This window comes from Ceratotherium simum, chromosome 5 (genome assembly GCF_057802395.1).
Source record: "Ceratotherium simum simum isolate JZ-2026a chromosome 5, ASM5780239v1, whole genome shotgun sequence".
Classification (NCBI taxonomy): Eukaryota; Metazoa; Chordata; class Mammalia; order Perissodactyla; family Rhinocerotidae; genus Ceratotherium; species Ceratotherium simum.
In genome coordinates, this window is record NC_141904.1 from 53,798,313 (window position 1) to 53,811,673 (window position 13,361).

General features: G+C 36.9%; 1 protein-coding gene across 1 annotated transcript in view; it reads right to left on the reverse strand.

The window, feature by feature from the left end:
- Window positions 1-13,361, reverse strand: part of SFMBT1 (Scm like with four mbt domains 1) — a 124,085-nt gene that overhangs the window by 49,235 nt on the left and 61,489 nt on the right. Inside the window, 1 exon segment of the mRNA XM_087431173.1 lies at window positions 3,464-3,558. Within this exon segment, the coding sequence (XP_087287299.1) occupies window positions 3,464-3,558 (95 nt within the window).

Here is a 13,361-nt window from a genome sequence, read left to right on the forward strand (position 1 = left end):
TTTTCTTCCTTGGCTGCCTTCAAGATTTTTCTCTCTTAGGTTTTCAGTAGATTGAATATGATGTGTCTGGATGGGTTCTGTTTGTTGTTTGTTATTTACCCTGTTTCACGTTCCCTGAGCCTCTTGGATCTGTGGTGTGTTATCTTCCTTTCCTTTGGAAAATTGGCTGCCAATATCTCTTTAAATATCTCTTCCTCCCTTTCTCTCCTTTCTCCTTCTGAGATTCCAATTACATATACATTAGACTTTTTTATATTGTCCACAGCTGTTTGGTGTTCTGGTCTGGTTTTTTTCCACTCTTTTTTTCTCTTTGCGTTTCAGTCTGGGCAATTTCTATTGACTTATCTATCTTCAAGTATACTGATTCTTTCTTCATCTGTGTCATCTACTGATAAGCCTGTCAAAGGCATTCATCGTCTCTGTTACCATGTTTTTCATTTCTATTATTTCCATTTGACTCTTTCTAAGAGTTTCCATCTCTGCTGAAATTACTTTTCTGTTCATGCATGTTATTCACCTATTCTACTAGAGCCTTTAACATATTAATCATAGTTATTTAAAATTCTCTGATAGCTCCAACATCTGGGTCATATGAGTCGGGTTCTGTTGATTGCTTTCTCTCTTGACAGTTTGCTGTTTTTATCTTGCTTCTTTATGTGTCCCATAATTTTTGGTTGAAAGTTGGACATCCTATGTAGAACAATCGACACTGAGGCAAACAGTATTTATGCCTAGAAATGAGCATGTTTCTCCTTATGTCTTAAGTTCAAGGGAGAACATTAAGTCAATCTAGTTAGGAGTGGAGCTGGGTTTGGTTTTTGTTGTTGCTATGATTATTCACAGTGCACCACAGGCTTCAAATTTCACTACCATTTTTCTGGTTGTTAGGATATAGGTTCATTGCCAGGGAGTTTTTTCCCTCAATCTTTGTTGCTCCACCCTCCAAGTTAGGTCTTCTCTTTGTGACTGAACCTCAGAGACCGTCTATCTCCACACTCTTGCCTCTCGCCCACAAATAGACCTCTGTTACCCACAATTTTCTAACTTGGTAGTGGGAGACAAGCAGGAAGGGGCATCCTCTGAGAATCAGCCTCAGTCTTAGTCAGGCTCTGTGTCCCTCGGGGTGGGAACTTCTCAGTGATCCTACCCCTCCCCCAACTGTAGGGGACCTCTAATGCTCTACCATGTATTCCTTATCCCTCTCCCAGGGACAGAGGGATTTTATTTCTTCTGTTCTAACCCCAGGCTGCAATGGGTCTTCACCTGTGCCCTGGGGTCAGTAGGGTTTGCATCCCTTCCCCTAGCAGCTTGAAGCTTTTGTTCTAGAAGACCCAAGTAAAGCCCAGTACCTTTGCCATAGTGAGTGCTGATCTCTCCACCAGACATGCAGGATGAGGAAGGCTTTTTCAGTATCTTAGGCCCTTCCTCCTTGCAAATGTGACTTCTCTCTAATTCCTTCTTCAGTCCTGTCTTCCCTTCTTCCTTTATTCCAAACTGGGTCCTAAAAAACTCTTGCCAGTGGCTTGCACATCCATCTCCATTGTTCTAGAGATCTGAGTTCTACCAGCTTTGCCCATGATCTGCTAGGCACAGGGATCCCTTCTCAACAACTTCCTACACCCATGCTTGATTTTCACTATATTTGGTAGCCCTTCACCATATACTGATTCAGGTTTACAAATACTTCCTATGTTTGACAATGAGAGAGTATGCATTTCTTTTTCATTCTCTTTGTTGTTTTGTCATTCAAAGAGGAGAAGGTAGAATCTTGTTTCTTTAAAGTGACATTTAGACCAAAATTTTGGTCAGGGAATTTGTCCTCCATTTGCATTTTAGCATCAATAAGCTTGTGTAAATACATATCAGAACAGCAATAATGTTAAAAACAAGAATGCAAAGGTATTACATAATCACTAACAGGCTTTCCATGTTAAAAAAAATATTGAAAACAACTACAAAGGATTAACCAATGCAACAGAGAATGAAATCCTAACCGAAAATAAACAATTCTCAACACTTAAACTTATGTGAGGTATAAATGACCTAAAAATACTTAAAAAGGACAACTATTGTCACTGAGTTTTTACATGAGGACAAATTAAAATAGCAGGACTCTTTAGCTTATAAAGACACCTAAAAGAATACGGTCCAACTTCACAAAATCATAGGCAAAATCATAGAGTGAGTGTTAGTGTCTTCACAAATCCTAGAACAAAGGAATTATGCCCTGCTGAATATTGCTATGGACTGAACTGTGTTCCCCCAAAATTCATATGTTCAAACCCTAACTCCTAAAGTGACTGTATTTGGAGACAGGAGGTGTTAAAGGTTAAATGAGGTCATAATGGTGGAGCCCTGATCCAATAGGACTACTGCCCTTATAAGAAGAAATAGTAGAGGGGCTGGCCTGATGGGGTAGTGGTTAAGTTTGCATGCTCTGCTTCGGTGGCCCGGGGTTCACAGGTTCGGATCCCAGGCATGGACCTACACACTGCTCATCAAGCCATGCTGTGGCAGCATCCCACATACAAAATAGAGGAAGACTGGCACAGACGTTAGCTCAGGGCCAATCTTCCTCACCAAAAAAAAAAAAAAAAGAAGAAGAAGAAGAAGAAGAAATAGCAAAGAGCCTGCTCTCTCACTCTCCGCCATATGAGGACATAGCAAGAAGGCGGCCATCTACAAACCAGGAAGAGAGCCCTCACCAGAAACCAAGCATGCTGGCACCCTGATCTCAGACTTTCAGTCTCCAGAACTGTAAGAAAATAAACTTCTGTTGTTTAAGCCATCCAGTCTATGGTATTTTGTTATTGCAGCCTTTGCAGACTAAGATAAAAATGAAATAAGAAATTACGGATTCCAAAACTACTTATGTTTTAAGAGGAAGTTTGGGGTGAACAGGTTAAAAAACTAAATATAGGTCTAAATGTAAACTAATAAAATTTGGAGTATTTTCTTACATTCTAAAGGCATTACATAGGGCAAATACATTCTCCATTTATAAAGCATTAAACTGGGCTGTTAGGGCAGAAAATTATGCTGCATATGCCACTAATATGACCCACTGTATGATATTACATGTATTTCTGCTCAATGTGAGAGAAAGCAAATAATGTTATTGAAATTACTTTCAATGAGCAAACCAACAGTCATAGAACGCTATAAAGTACAAGAAAATAAACCATTTTCTTCAATTTATGAGCAAGTTTTTTGACAAAAATAGAGGAATATTCATGACAGTCAAAAAGACAAGACTGCATTAAGTGGCAGAAAATACAAAAAAACCAAAAAGGATTTTAGACTATGTCAAGTTTTCTTAATGAGGGTAGCAGGAGGAGGGAAAAAGAAAAAGCACTCAAATTCTTTCAAGTGACCCAACATAAAATAACTCTAAACTCTCTAACGATGGTACACTGAATCAAAGGAAAGAGATATATCAGTAAAGCAAATAGTTACCACTTACATGTTTAAAAGACCCATAGGGAACTGCTATGGACCCTGTCTCTTCTAGATAATCTTCCCAGCTTAATTCCACTTCTTCCACACCAGATCCAGCATCTGGAATTCAAAACAAAACAAAAATAGGTGATCTCCAATTAAAGAAAACTCAAGGTATAAACTGAGTAAACCCAACTTACAACTTACTTCACAAAAGTTAATTGATTTTACACACAAAATAATTGTGTTCTTTTTAAATGGCAGGTTCTCCTGGTGCATCAATTGTCAATGAATCTCAACAGCACAGAAGTGTGACATGCTGTCTCCTGCGGGGATCCATCTGGGATTCACCCAAATGGACCACATAAAGCTGGTGAGAGTGTTAACTATTACAATCACTATGGACTGTAATTTAGTATCTAATGCCAAATATTTGAGATACTTAATAGGCATTTCAAACTTAAATTTCCAATCTGATTCTTCCTTAGTATTCTCCAACTGAGTAAAAGATACCACTAGTTGATATTTTGGCTCAATCAAAAAAATGTGGAGTTATCTTTGCTTTCCTCACTTTCTTTCACATCCTATATCCAATCATCATAAAATTTTATAAGTACTACCTTTAAAACATATCCCAAATCTAATCACTTCCTACCATTTCTATTGCTATCTCTCTAGTCCAAGGTCTAACTACAATATCTTTCACCTTTTAATCACGCTTACAATAAAATCTAAACTCTTTGGGAGACTGCAAGGGCCCTATATGATCTGAACCTTGGCTACCTACGCTGCTACTTCATCCCCAACCAGCCTCTTGTTTGCTCACTGCACTCAAGTGACACTGAGTTTCTTGCCATTCTTCTCTAATAATCATATTCTTTCCTCAAAGCCTCTGCATTTGCTATTTACTCATCTCCAAGGCTCATTCCCCAGTGTCATTCACAGCTTCATTTCATTCAAGCCTCTACTCAAACGCCTCTCCAGAAAGGCCTTCCATCAGCACCCATCTAAAGTAGAAACCCCTAGCCTCTGCTTTTCCTTACCTTCATGGCATTCATTCCTACTTGACAATATACCATACGTCTTTTTATTTTCCCCAGTGGATAATAAACTCTATGAAGACGAGAACTTGGTTTTGATCACTCCAATGTCTCTGTCACAGCAGAGACCCAATAAATTTTTGTTGAGTGAGCAAAGATTCAAACACTCCATTGGAATTCAATAATCCCAGTTCACACAAGCTCCCTAAGAGCAGAGTTGGGTTCACTGATGTATCCCCACTGCCTGAAACAATGCCTGGCACTAGCAAGTTCGCAATAAACAGTTGCTGAATGAGTACACCCTCAGGGAGCCCATGCTTCACAGAAACACAAGGAGGCAAATACAAGGATGCTCACCACAGCACTGTTTGTAATAGCAACAGACAGACCCAGTTGGAGATTAGATAAATTATGGCAATCCTATAATGTAGTATACTACTACATAGTAGTTGAAACGAATGAACTAGTATTGACATAATTAAATCTCAAAAAAAAAAACCCATGTCAAGTGAAAAAGGCAGGTGCAGAATTAAAAGCACAGCAAGATACAATTTAGGCTTCAAAACAAAACTTTACAGTATAATGTTTATAAATACATGCATATTAACAAAAGTATGAAGACAAGCATGGGAAGAATATACATCAACTTCAACAGCGCTACCTTTGGGGATGGAGAGAAGAAAACAGGATTAGAAGGGAAGTACAAAAGAGGCTTAAACTGTGTCAAGTTTTATCTCTTTTAAAGATTTTTTTTTTTATTTATTCAGTTTTTTCCCCCCAAAGCCCCAGTAGATAGTTGTATGTCATAGGTTCACATCCTTCTAGTTGCTGTACGTGGGACTCGGCCTCACGTTGGACGGAGAAGTGGTGCCTCGGGGTGCTCCCGGGATCCGAACCCGGGCCGCCAGCATCAGAGCGCGCGCACTTAACCGCTAAGCCACGGAGCCGGCCCTTTATCTCTTTTAAAAGAATGGAAACGACACATGAAAACATGTTCAACATGATTAGGGAAAGGCAAATCAAAACCACAATGAGATACCACCTCACACTCACTAGGATGGCTATTATCTAAAAAGCAGAAAATAAGTGTTGACAAGGATGTGAGAAATTAGAATCTTTGTGCACTGCTGATCTGGGAATGTAAAATGGTACAGCTGTGGAAAATGGTACACTGTGGAAAACTATATGGTGGTTCCTCAAAAAATTAAAAATACAATTACCATATGATCCAGCAATTCCACTTCTGGGTACATACCCAAAAGAATTGAAGGCAGGGACTCAAACAGATATTTGTACATGAATGTTCATAGAAGCAATATTCACAATAGCCAAAAGGTGGAAGTAACCCAAGTGTCCAATGAGAGATGAATGGATAATCAAAATGTGGTATATACATACAATGGAATATCATTCAACCTTAAAAAGGAAGGAACTTCTGACACATGTTACAACATGGATGAACCTTGAGGACACTATGCTAAGTCAAATAAGCCAGTTATGAAAGGTCAAATACTATATGATACTACTTACATGAGGTAGGTAGAGTAGTCAAATTCATAGAGACAAAAAGAATAATGGTGGTTTCCAAGGACTGGGGAGAAGGGGAATGGGGAGTTAGTGTTTAATGAGTATGGAATCCCAGTTTGGGAAGATGAAAAAGTTCTGGAGATGGACTGTGATGATGATTGCACAATAATGTGAATGTACTTAATGCCATCGAACAGTACACTTAAAATTGGTTAAAATGGTGAACTTTATATTAGGGATATTTTATCACAATTTTAAAAATGGAAACAAATTTTGGACAATGTTAACATTTATCAATTGTTCACAGTAGGTATATGGGTGCTTGTTATATTGTCTTCCATTTGTTTTGATGTATTTGAAATTTTTCATTAGAAATACAACAAGCCAACAAAGACTACATTGGGAGCATCCTAGAAGTATGGGCCAGTAGAAAGTCAATTTCCATTACTAAAACATAACAAAGCTAGACATTCATGTTTCTTAGCAAGGACCCTAGTTCCCCAAACAGCATGCTAATTTAAAAATAAAAAACAAACAACAACAATAAAAACAAAGTCTCTCATACATTAAAAACCACTAAGAAACCGAGAAGAAACAAGACTAATGACCTGACAGAAAAAATTAGCAAAATATATGAAAAGAGAATCTATCAAAGAGAAATGCAATTGGTCCTTAAACATATGGAAAGATGTGCAAATTTACTCATTTTAAGAGCAATGAAAATTAAAACTACACTGAAATATCAGATTGGAAAACATTCCAGAGTTTGACAACATACTCCATGGTGAGGCTATAGTCAAGCAGGTAAAGCATAATGACACAACCCCAGTGAAAGAGAACTTGGCAATACATGTATTTATTTACCTTTTGATCCAGCAATCTCAATTCTAGGAATCTATCCCAAAGATATGCTGGCAAAAATACAAAAAGACATATGTACAAAGCTATTCATTGCAACACTATTTGTAATACCAAGACTGGAAATAACCCAAATGTCCATCAGTAAGGAAGTGGCTGAATAAAATACAGTATATACATCCAGTACTATAATGCTGTATGAGGGAATGAGAATGATTTTCACATACTGATGTGGAATAATCTCTAGTACATATTAAGTGAAACAGCAAACTACAGAGCAGTTTTTATTGTATTTCTACTTTTTGTATAAGTTAAGAAAGATATGAACATGAATATATATGTATATACTTATACATATTTTTTATGTTTTTTAAATGAATAAAAGAATAAAAAGTAATAAAACTAGTTATGTATATGGAGAAGAATAAAAAGGATGAATACTATCAGGTTGCAAGTGGGAATGCTGTTATATAATTTTGACTTTGTAACTATGTAGATACTTTACACAGTTTAGAAACATATTTAAATCAAAAGAAAAAATTCTAAAAATTGAAAATGAACTGAAACAAATATACCTAAACTGTTGGTGGCAAAACCACAAAGAGAACAAGCTTCCTTTAAGTCATATTAACGTACAATATTTGACTGCAAATCCCAGTGGCATATATTTAAAGGCAAAAACCATAAAGGTCTTAAACTGCATACTATTATCCTGTTGATGTTTGGAATACTGGTATTGTTATTTTAAAAAAATTATAGGAATATTATAGGATAAAAACAAATAAGTAGTGATGATATTAACATCATTACAAAACAACATATTTCCAAAAGAAAAGACACATAGCATAGAACCAAAGTAGTAAAAACCTTGAAAATTTAAATTAAAATTGTAAATATCAGACGAAGCCATCTGATTTTCTTTTCTCTTTGAAAGATGTGTATTTTCTAGCTATGTCTATAGATAAGACCTAAAACAAATAACAACCTGTATCAGTGAGCACCCCAGCACCCAGACTGTGGTCTCTAAATATCATATCCACTTTAAAAAAAAAAAAAAAAACACTTCTCAGAGAAATGGCAGATTGCAAGTTTGGGTCAGGAAATGTGTACAAGGTACCAGGGAATCTTACTACATCAGAAAGCAAGGACTAGAACTATCAAAGACACATGACATCACATCAAAAGAACACAGGAATCAATCTGAAAGAACTCACTGCACTAGAGTGGGGCAATTTGATCATCAAATGATAACAGCAATGGATTCAAAGTCATCAAATATATATGCATATTTTTAAATGCCTGAGTTAATAATAACATTTAAAATAAAAGAAAACAAATCAACTTCCTAAATGGCAGAGTACCTCAGTGAACCCATTCTCCCAGAAAAGCTTCCAAAATACTGGCTAAGTGACGAAAATCACCCATTTTAATGTTCTGAAATTAACTGAAGGCACAAACAACCTGAAAAGCATCTATTCACGACAAGCTAGTGAACCTCTGTTAGAACAGTGGGGTTGTGGCATTTTAAGTTGGAGCTATTCCCATCCTTCCTCCCTTCCCAGTTCAAAACAGAAATTTTAGAATTGAAAATACAATAACCAAAAAAACTCCTCCATGGATAAGCTCTACAGCAGAACGGGGAGGACAGAGAAAAGAACTACTAAAATTGAAGACAGAGCAATAGAAAACACCCAATCTAAACAACAGAGAGAAAATACTGAAAAAAAATGAAATGAGAGCCTCATGGAGCTGTGAAACAATAACAAAAGATCTAACGTTAGGTCACTGGAGTCCCAGGAGAAAAGAAAGAGAACAAGACTCAAAAAGTACTTTTTGCAAAAGACATAAGTCTATAGATTCAACAAGCTAAGAAAATCCCAAACAAGATAAACCCAAGGAAATCCGTGCAAAGACACACCAGAGTCAAACTTCTGAAAACTAAAGGCAAAGAAAAACTCTTGAAAGTAGTGAGAGAAACAATACCTCTCTTGAGGGGGTTGGGGGAGGAGGGGATTCCAATGATAGCAGTTTTCTCATCAGACACCATGGAGGTCAGAAGGCACAATACTTTTCAAGAGATGAAAGAAAAGAACTTTCAACCCAGAATTCTATATCTAGCAAAAATATCCTTCAATAATGAATGGGGAAATCAAGACACAAATGAAGGGAAACTTAGAAATTTTATCACCAGTAGGCCTACCCTGAAAAAATGGCTAAAGGAAATTCTATAAATAGAAATGAAATGACAGAAAAAGGAATCTTGGAAAATCAGGAAGGAATAAACGACAATGGAAAGAGTAAAAATATTGAAAAATATAATATACAGTTTCCTTCTCCTCTTGAGTTTTCTAAATTATGTTTGACAGTTGAAGCAAAAATGTTAACAATGCCCAATGTGGTTCCCAAAGTATACAGAGGAAACATTTAAGACAACTGTATTATAAATAAGACAAGGTAAAGAGATATAAAAGTAAGCAGTTTCTACACTTCACTCAAACTAATAAAATGATGACACCAGCAGACTGAAAAGTTATACATATATAATGTAATACCCTACAGCAACCACTGAAAAGCTATAAAAACAAATACACTCAAAAACGCTACAGACAAATCAAAATGGAATTCTAAAAAAATGTTCAAGTAACCCACAGGAAGGCAGGGGAAAAAAAAGAAACAAAAGTAGGGAAAATGAACAAAAATGGCAGACCTGAGCCTTAATATATCAATAATTACATTAAGTGTAAATGGTCTAAACACACCAATTATAAGGCTAAAACTTTTTTAAATGACTATATGCTGTAACAAGCAGCTTACTTCAAATATAATGCAAAGGCTGGATGGAGCAAGAAGGGACTGCTAAAGTCCTTTGGGGAGCAATGAAAATGTTCTGGAATTAGATCATAGTGATGGTCACATAACTTTGTGAATATAGTAAAACTACTGAATTGTGTACTCTAAAGGGTGAATTTTATGGTATGTGAATTATATCTCAAAAAAATAAAAATACCTCAATAAAGTTTTTTTTAAATTTCAGTATTGAAAAATATAATTATTGGGCCGACCCCATGGCTCAGTGGTTAAGTGCGCACGCTCTGCTACTGGCGGCCCGGGTTCAGATCCCGGGCGCACACCCACGCACTGCTTCTCTGGCCATGCTGAGGTCGCGTCCACATACAGCAACTAGAAGGATGTGCAACTATGACATACAACTATCCACTGGGGCTTTGGGGAAAAAAAAGGAGGAGGATTGGCAATAGATGTTAGCTCAGGGCTGATCTTGCTCACACAAAAAAGAAAAAATCATTATTAATTAAAAAGCAAACAATATAATTAATAAATGAGCCAAAGACATGGAAGACATTGTATTAAAGAGGATATAGGGATGGCAAGTAAGCACGTATTCAACATCACTAGCCATTAGGGATATGCAAACTAAGACCAGGACAAGCTGTCATCACACACCTATCAGAATGAGTTAAATAAAAATAGTGACGGGGCCGACCCCATGGCTTAGCAGTTAAGTGCACGTGCTCCGCTGCTGGCGGCCCGGGTTCAGATCCCGGGCGCGCACTGACGCATCGCTCTTCCGGCCATGCTGAGGCCGCGTCCCACATACAGCAACTAGAAGGATGTGCAACTATGACGTACAACTATCTACTGGGGCTTTGAGGGGGAAAAAAAAAGGAGGAGGATTGGCAATAGATGTTAGCTCAGAGCCAGTCTTCCTCAGCAAAAAAAAAAAATAGTGACAATACCAAATGACGGTGAGGACATGAACGAAGTAGATTTCTTGTACATTACCAACGAGAAGGTAAAATGGTACAGTCACTCTGGAAAGTAGTTTGGCAGTTTCTTTAATAAACATATGATCCAGCAATTATGCTCCTGAGCATTCATCCCAGAAAACTGAAATCTTACGTCTACAATTGTTCACAGCAGCTTTATTCGTAATAGGCAAAAACTGGAAGCAACCAAAATGTACTACAATATATGAATGGTTAACCAAACTGTAGTGCATCCATGCAATACGACTCAGCAATAAAAGGGAACAAACTATTGATATACGCAAAAATTTGGATGGATCTCAGGGGCATTATTTTGAATGAAAAAAGCCCATCTCGAAAAGTCACATAACTGTGTGATTCTATTTATGTAACATTCTTGAAATAACAAAATTATAAAGATGAACAGCTGCCTGGGGTTAGGGAAGGTTGGGGGAAATAGGGGTAGGTGTAACTATGAAGGAGTAATACAAAGGAGCTCTTTGTGGTGATGGAATAGTTCTGTATATTGACTGAGGTGGTGGTTACAGGAATCTGCACATGTGATAAAATGACACAGAACTACACACACTTTATACATATGTCAATTTCCTGGCTTTTATATTCTACTATTCTTATATGAGATGTAACTAATGGCAGAGACTTGGTGAAGGGTACACGGAACCTGTCAGTACTATCTTTGCAATTTCCTAAGAATCTATAATTATTCCAAAATAATTCAAAAGTAACTATCAAAATTAAAATGTTATCTTTTTTTAAAAAGAAGTCTGTCCATAAAAGTTATTTCCTTTTTCAGCAAACATTATGAGTACCCGCTAGTGCCAGGTTCTCTGCCGGGTGCAGAGAAAGACAATGTCTTCAAAGAAAGTCAGACCATATAATACAGGTAAGTAATAATTTCTGCACTCCGAAGAATGAATTCTGATCAGCAAAACCCACACCTACCTGCATCAAGGTGCTGCTCCCCGTTCATTTCCACAGCACATGGATTATCTCCTCCCCACACAAAGGACAAGCCTTATGGTTCTGCTATGATATGAAGGTTACTTGCAGGTCTCAAGCATCTATTTAATGGGCATCCAAGGGTCCAAATGAAAGTGCTGAAAAATCAAAAAGGACACATAAACAACCTGAAGCCCAAGTGTGTTTACTCATTCATAAGACATGGCACTCCAGTGAGTTGAGAGGGCAGATAAAACAAAAACATACTGGCAGAATAGATGGGATTAGAGAAAAAAAACTGACACCTTTTCTAATTTTGAAGAGTGTATGTGTGTGTATAGAAAGCGTGCTATCAAGATCTTGATAAGATGGCTAAAAATCACAAAAAATTAACATGTATATGAATCGTTCTTCTTTAAACTTAGATTATAATACTTAGCACCATGATTCCTAGCCACAAAAACTCCAATTCCTAATGAATCCCTGGGGGAAAAAGTTAGCTTTCAAGGCACTGTCTTACCCAATGATTAAGATTCGGGATAGAGTATATTACTTTACCTAGTTTTCCATTCTATTTATCTAGAATATTATGCAGAACCAAAAAGTATCAACTATATTAGTCTACAATTACACTTATAAAGAGAACCCCTCCAAAATAAGCTCTGAATCCATTTATTCTTTTCTTAAAACAGCTTCATTGGAACATAATTCACATACCAAAATCTCCCATTTTAAGTGTACAATCCAATAATTTTTAGTAAACTTACAGAGTGGTGTAACCATTACTATAATCCAATTTTAGAGTATTTCCATCAACCCAAAAGGAAACTTTTCCCATTTGCAGTTCCTTTCCATTTCATCCCTAGTCTTAGGCAACCACTAAGCTGCTTTCTGTCTCTAGAGATTTTGCCTTTTCTGGACATTTCAAATAAATGGAATCATACAATATGTGGTCTTTCATATCAGGTTTCTTTTACTTAGCATGTTTTTTGAGGTTCGCCCATGTTGCAGCATGGATGAATCTATTTATTCTTGCTCTACATACATGTAAAACAATCCAAGATATTGCCTTTATATGTGCCTATTAGGTTAGAAAGAGTAAATGAAAGGGGAACAGGAGCTGCTACAAGAAGGCCTGCCCTGAACTAACCGCAAGGGCAATGATACAGAGAACCAGGAAAGTGGGCTGGGCACACAACAGCCACAGCTGTAGGAGTGACAGTCCACAGGACCAAGTAACTCTACACCTCTCAAAAAGATTCTGAGTGTGTATTAGAGCCCTCAGCAATCCATTCTCATTAAAAACTTTAAACACTAAGAAAAAGTTAGTTCAAATTATAATATACCCCTTGAAAAGGTATAAGCTATGTAAGGTACAACAACTTCAGATAGGTAATAGGGACACCCAAGTTCTAGTCCAGCTCTACTGATAACTATGTAATCTTATACAGACTATATAAGGTCAATTTTTTTAAGCTGTAAAATGAGTATAAGATCTTTTTCAGATTTTAAAATTACATTTCATAATAAGCATAGACAAAGTCTTAATAACTTAAAATTATGGCTATCTCATCTGAGATAACTCCCAGTTATCCCAAATCATGTCGTACAACATAAGCACTGAAACCCACACTTTCACAGATAAGAACAACTGAACAGAAACTTGGTAGTGAGATTTAAAGCCTCTAAACATGCTCTCTTCTCTCAGTTTACTTTCCTACCCCAAGCCCAAAACATTCAAACTGTACCATTCCACCTCCTAATTCATTCACTC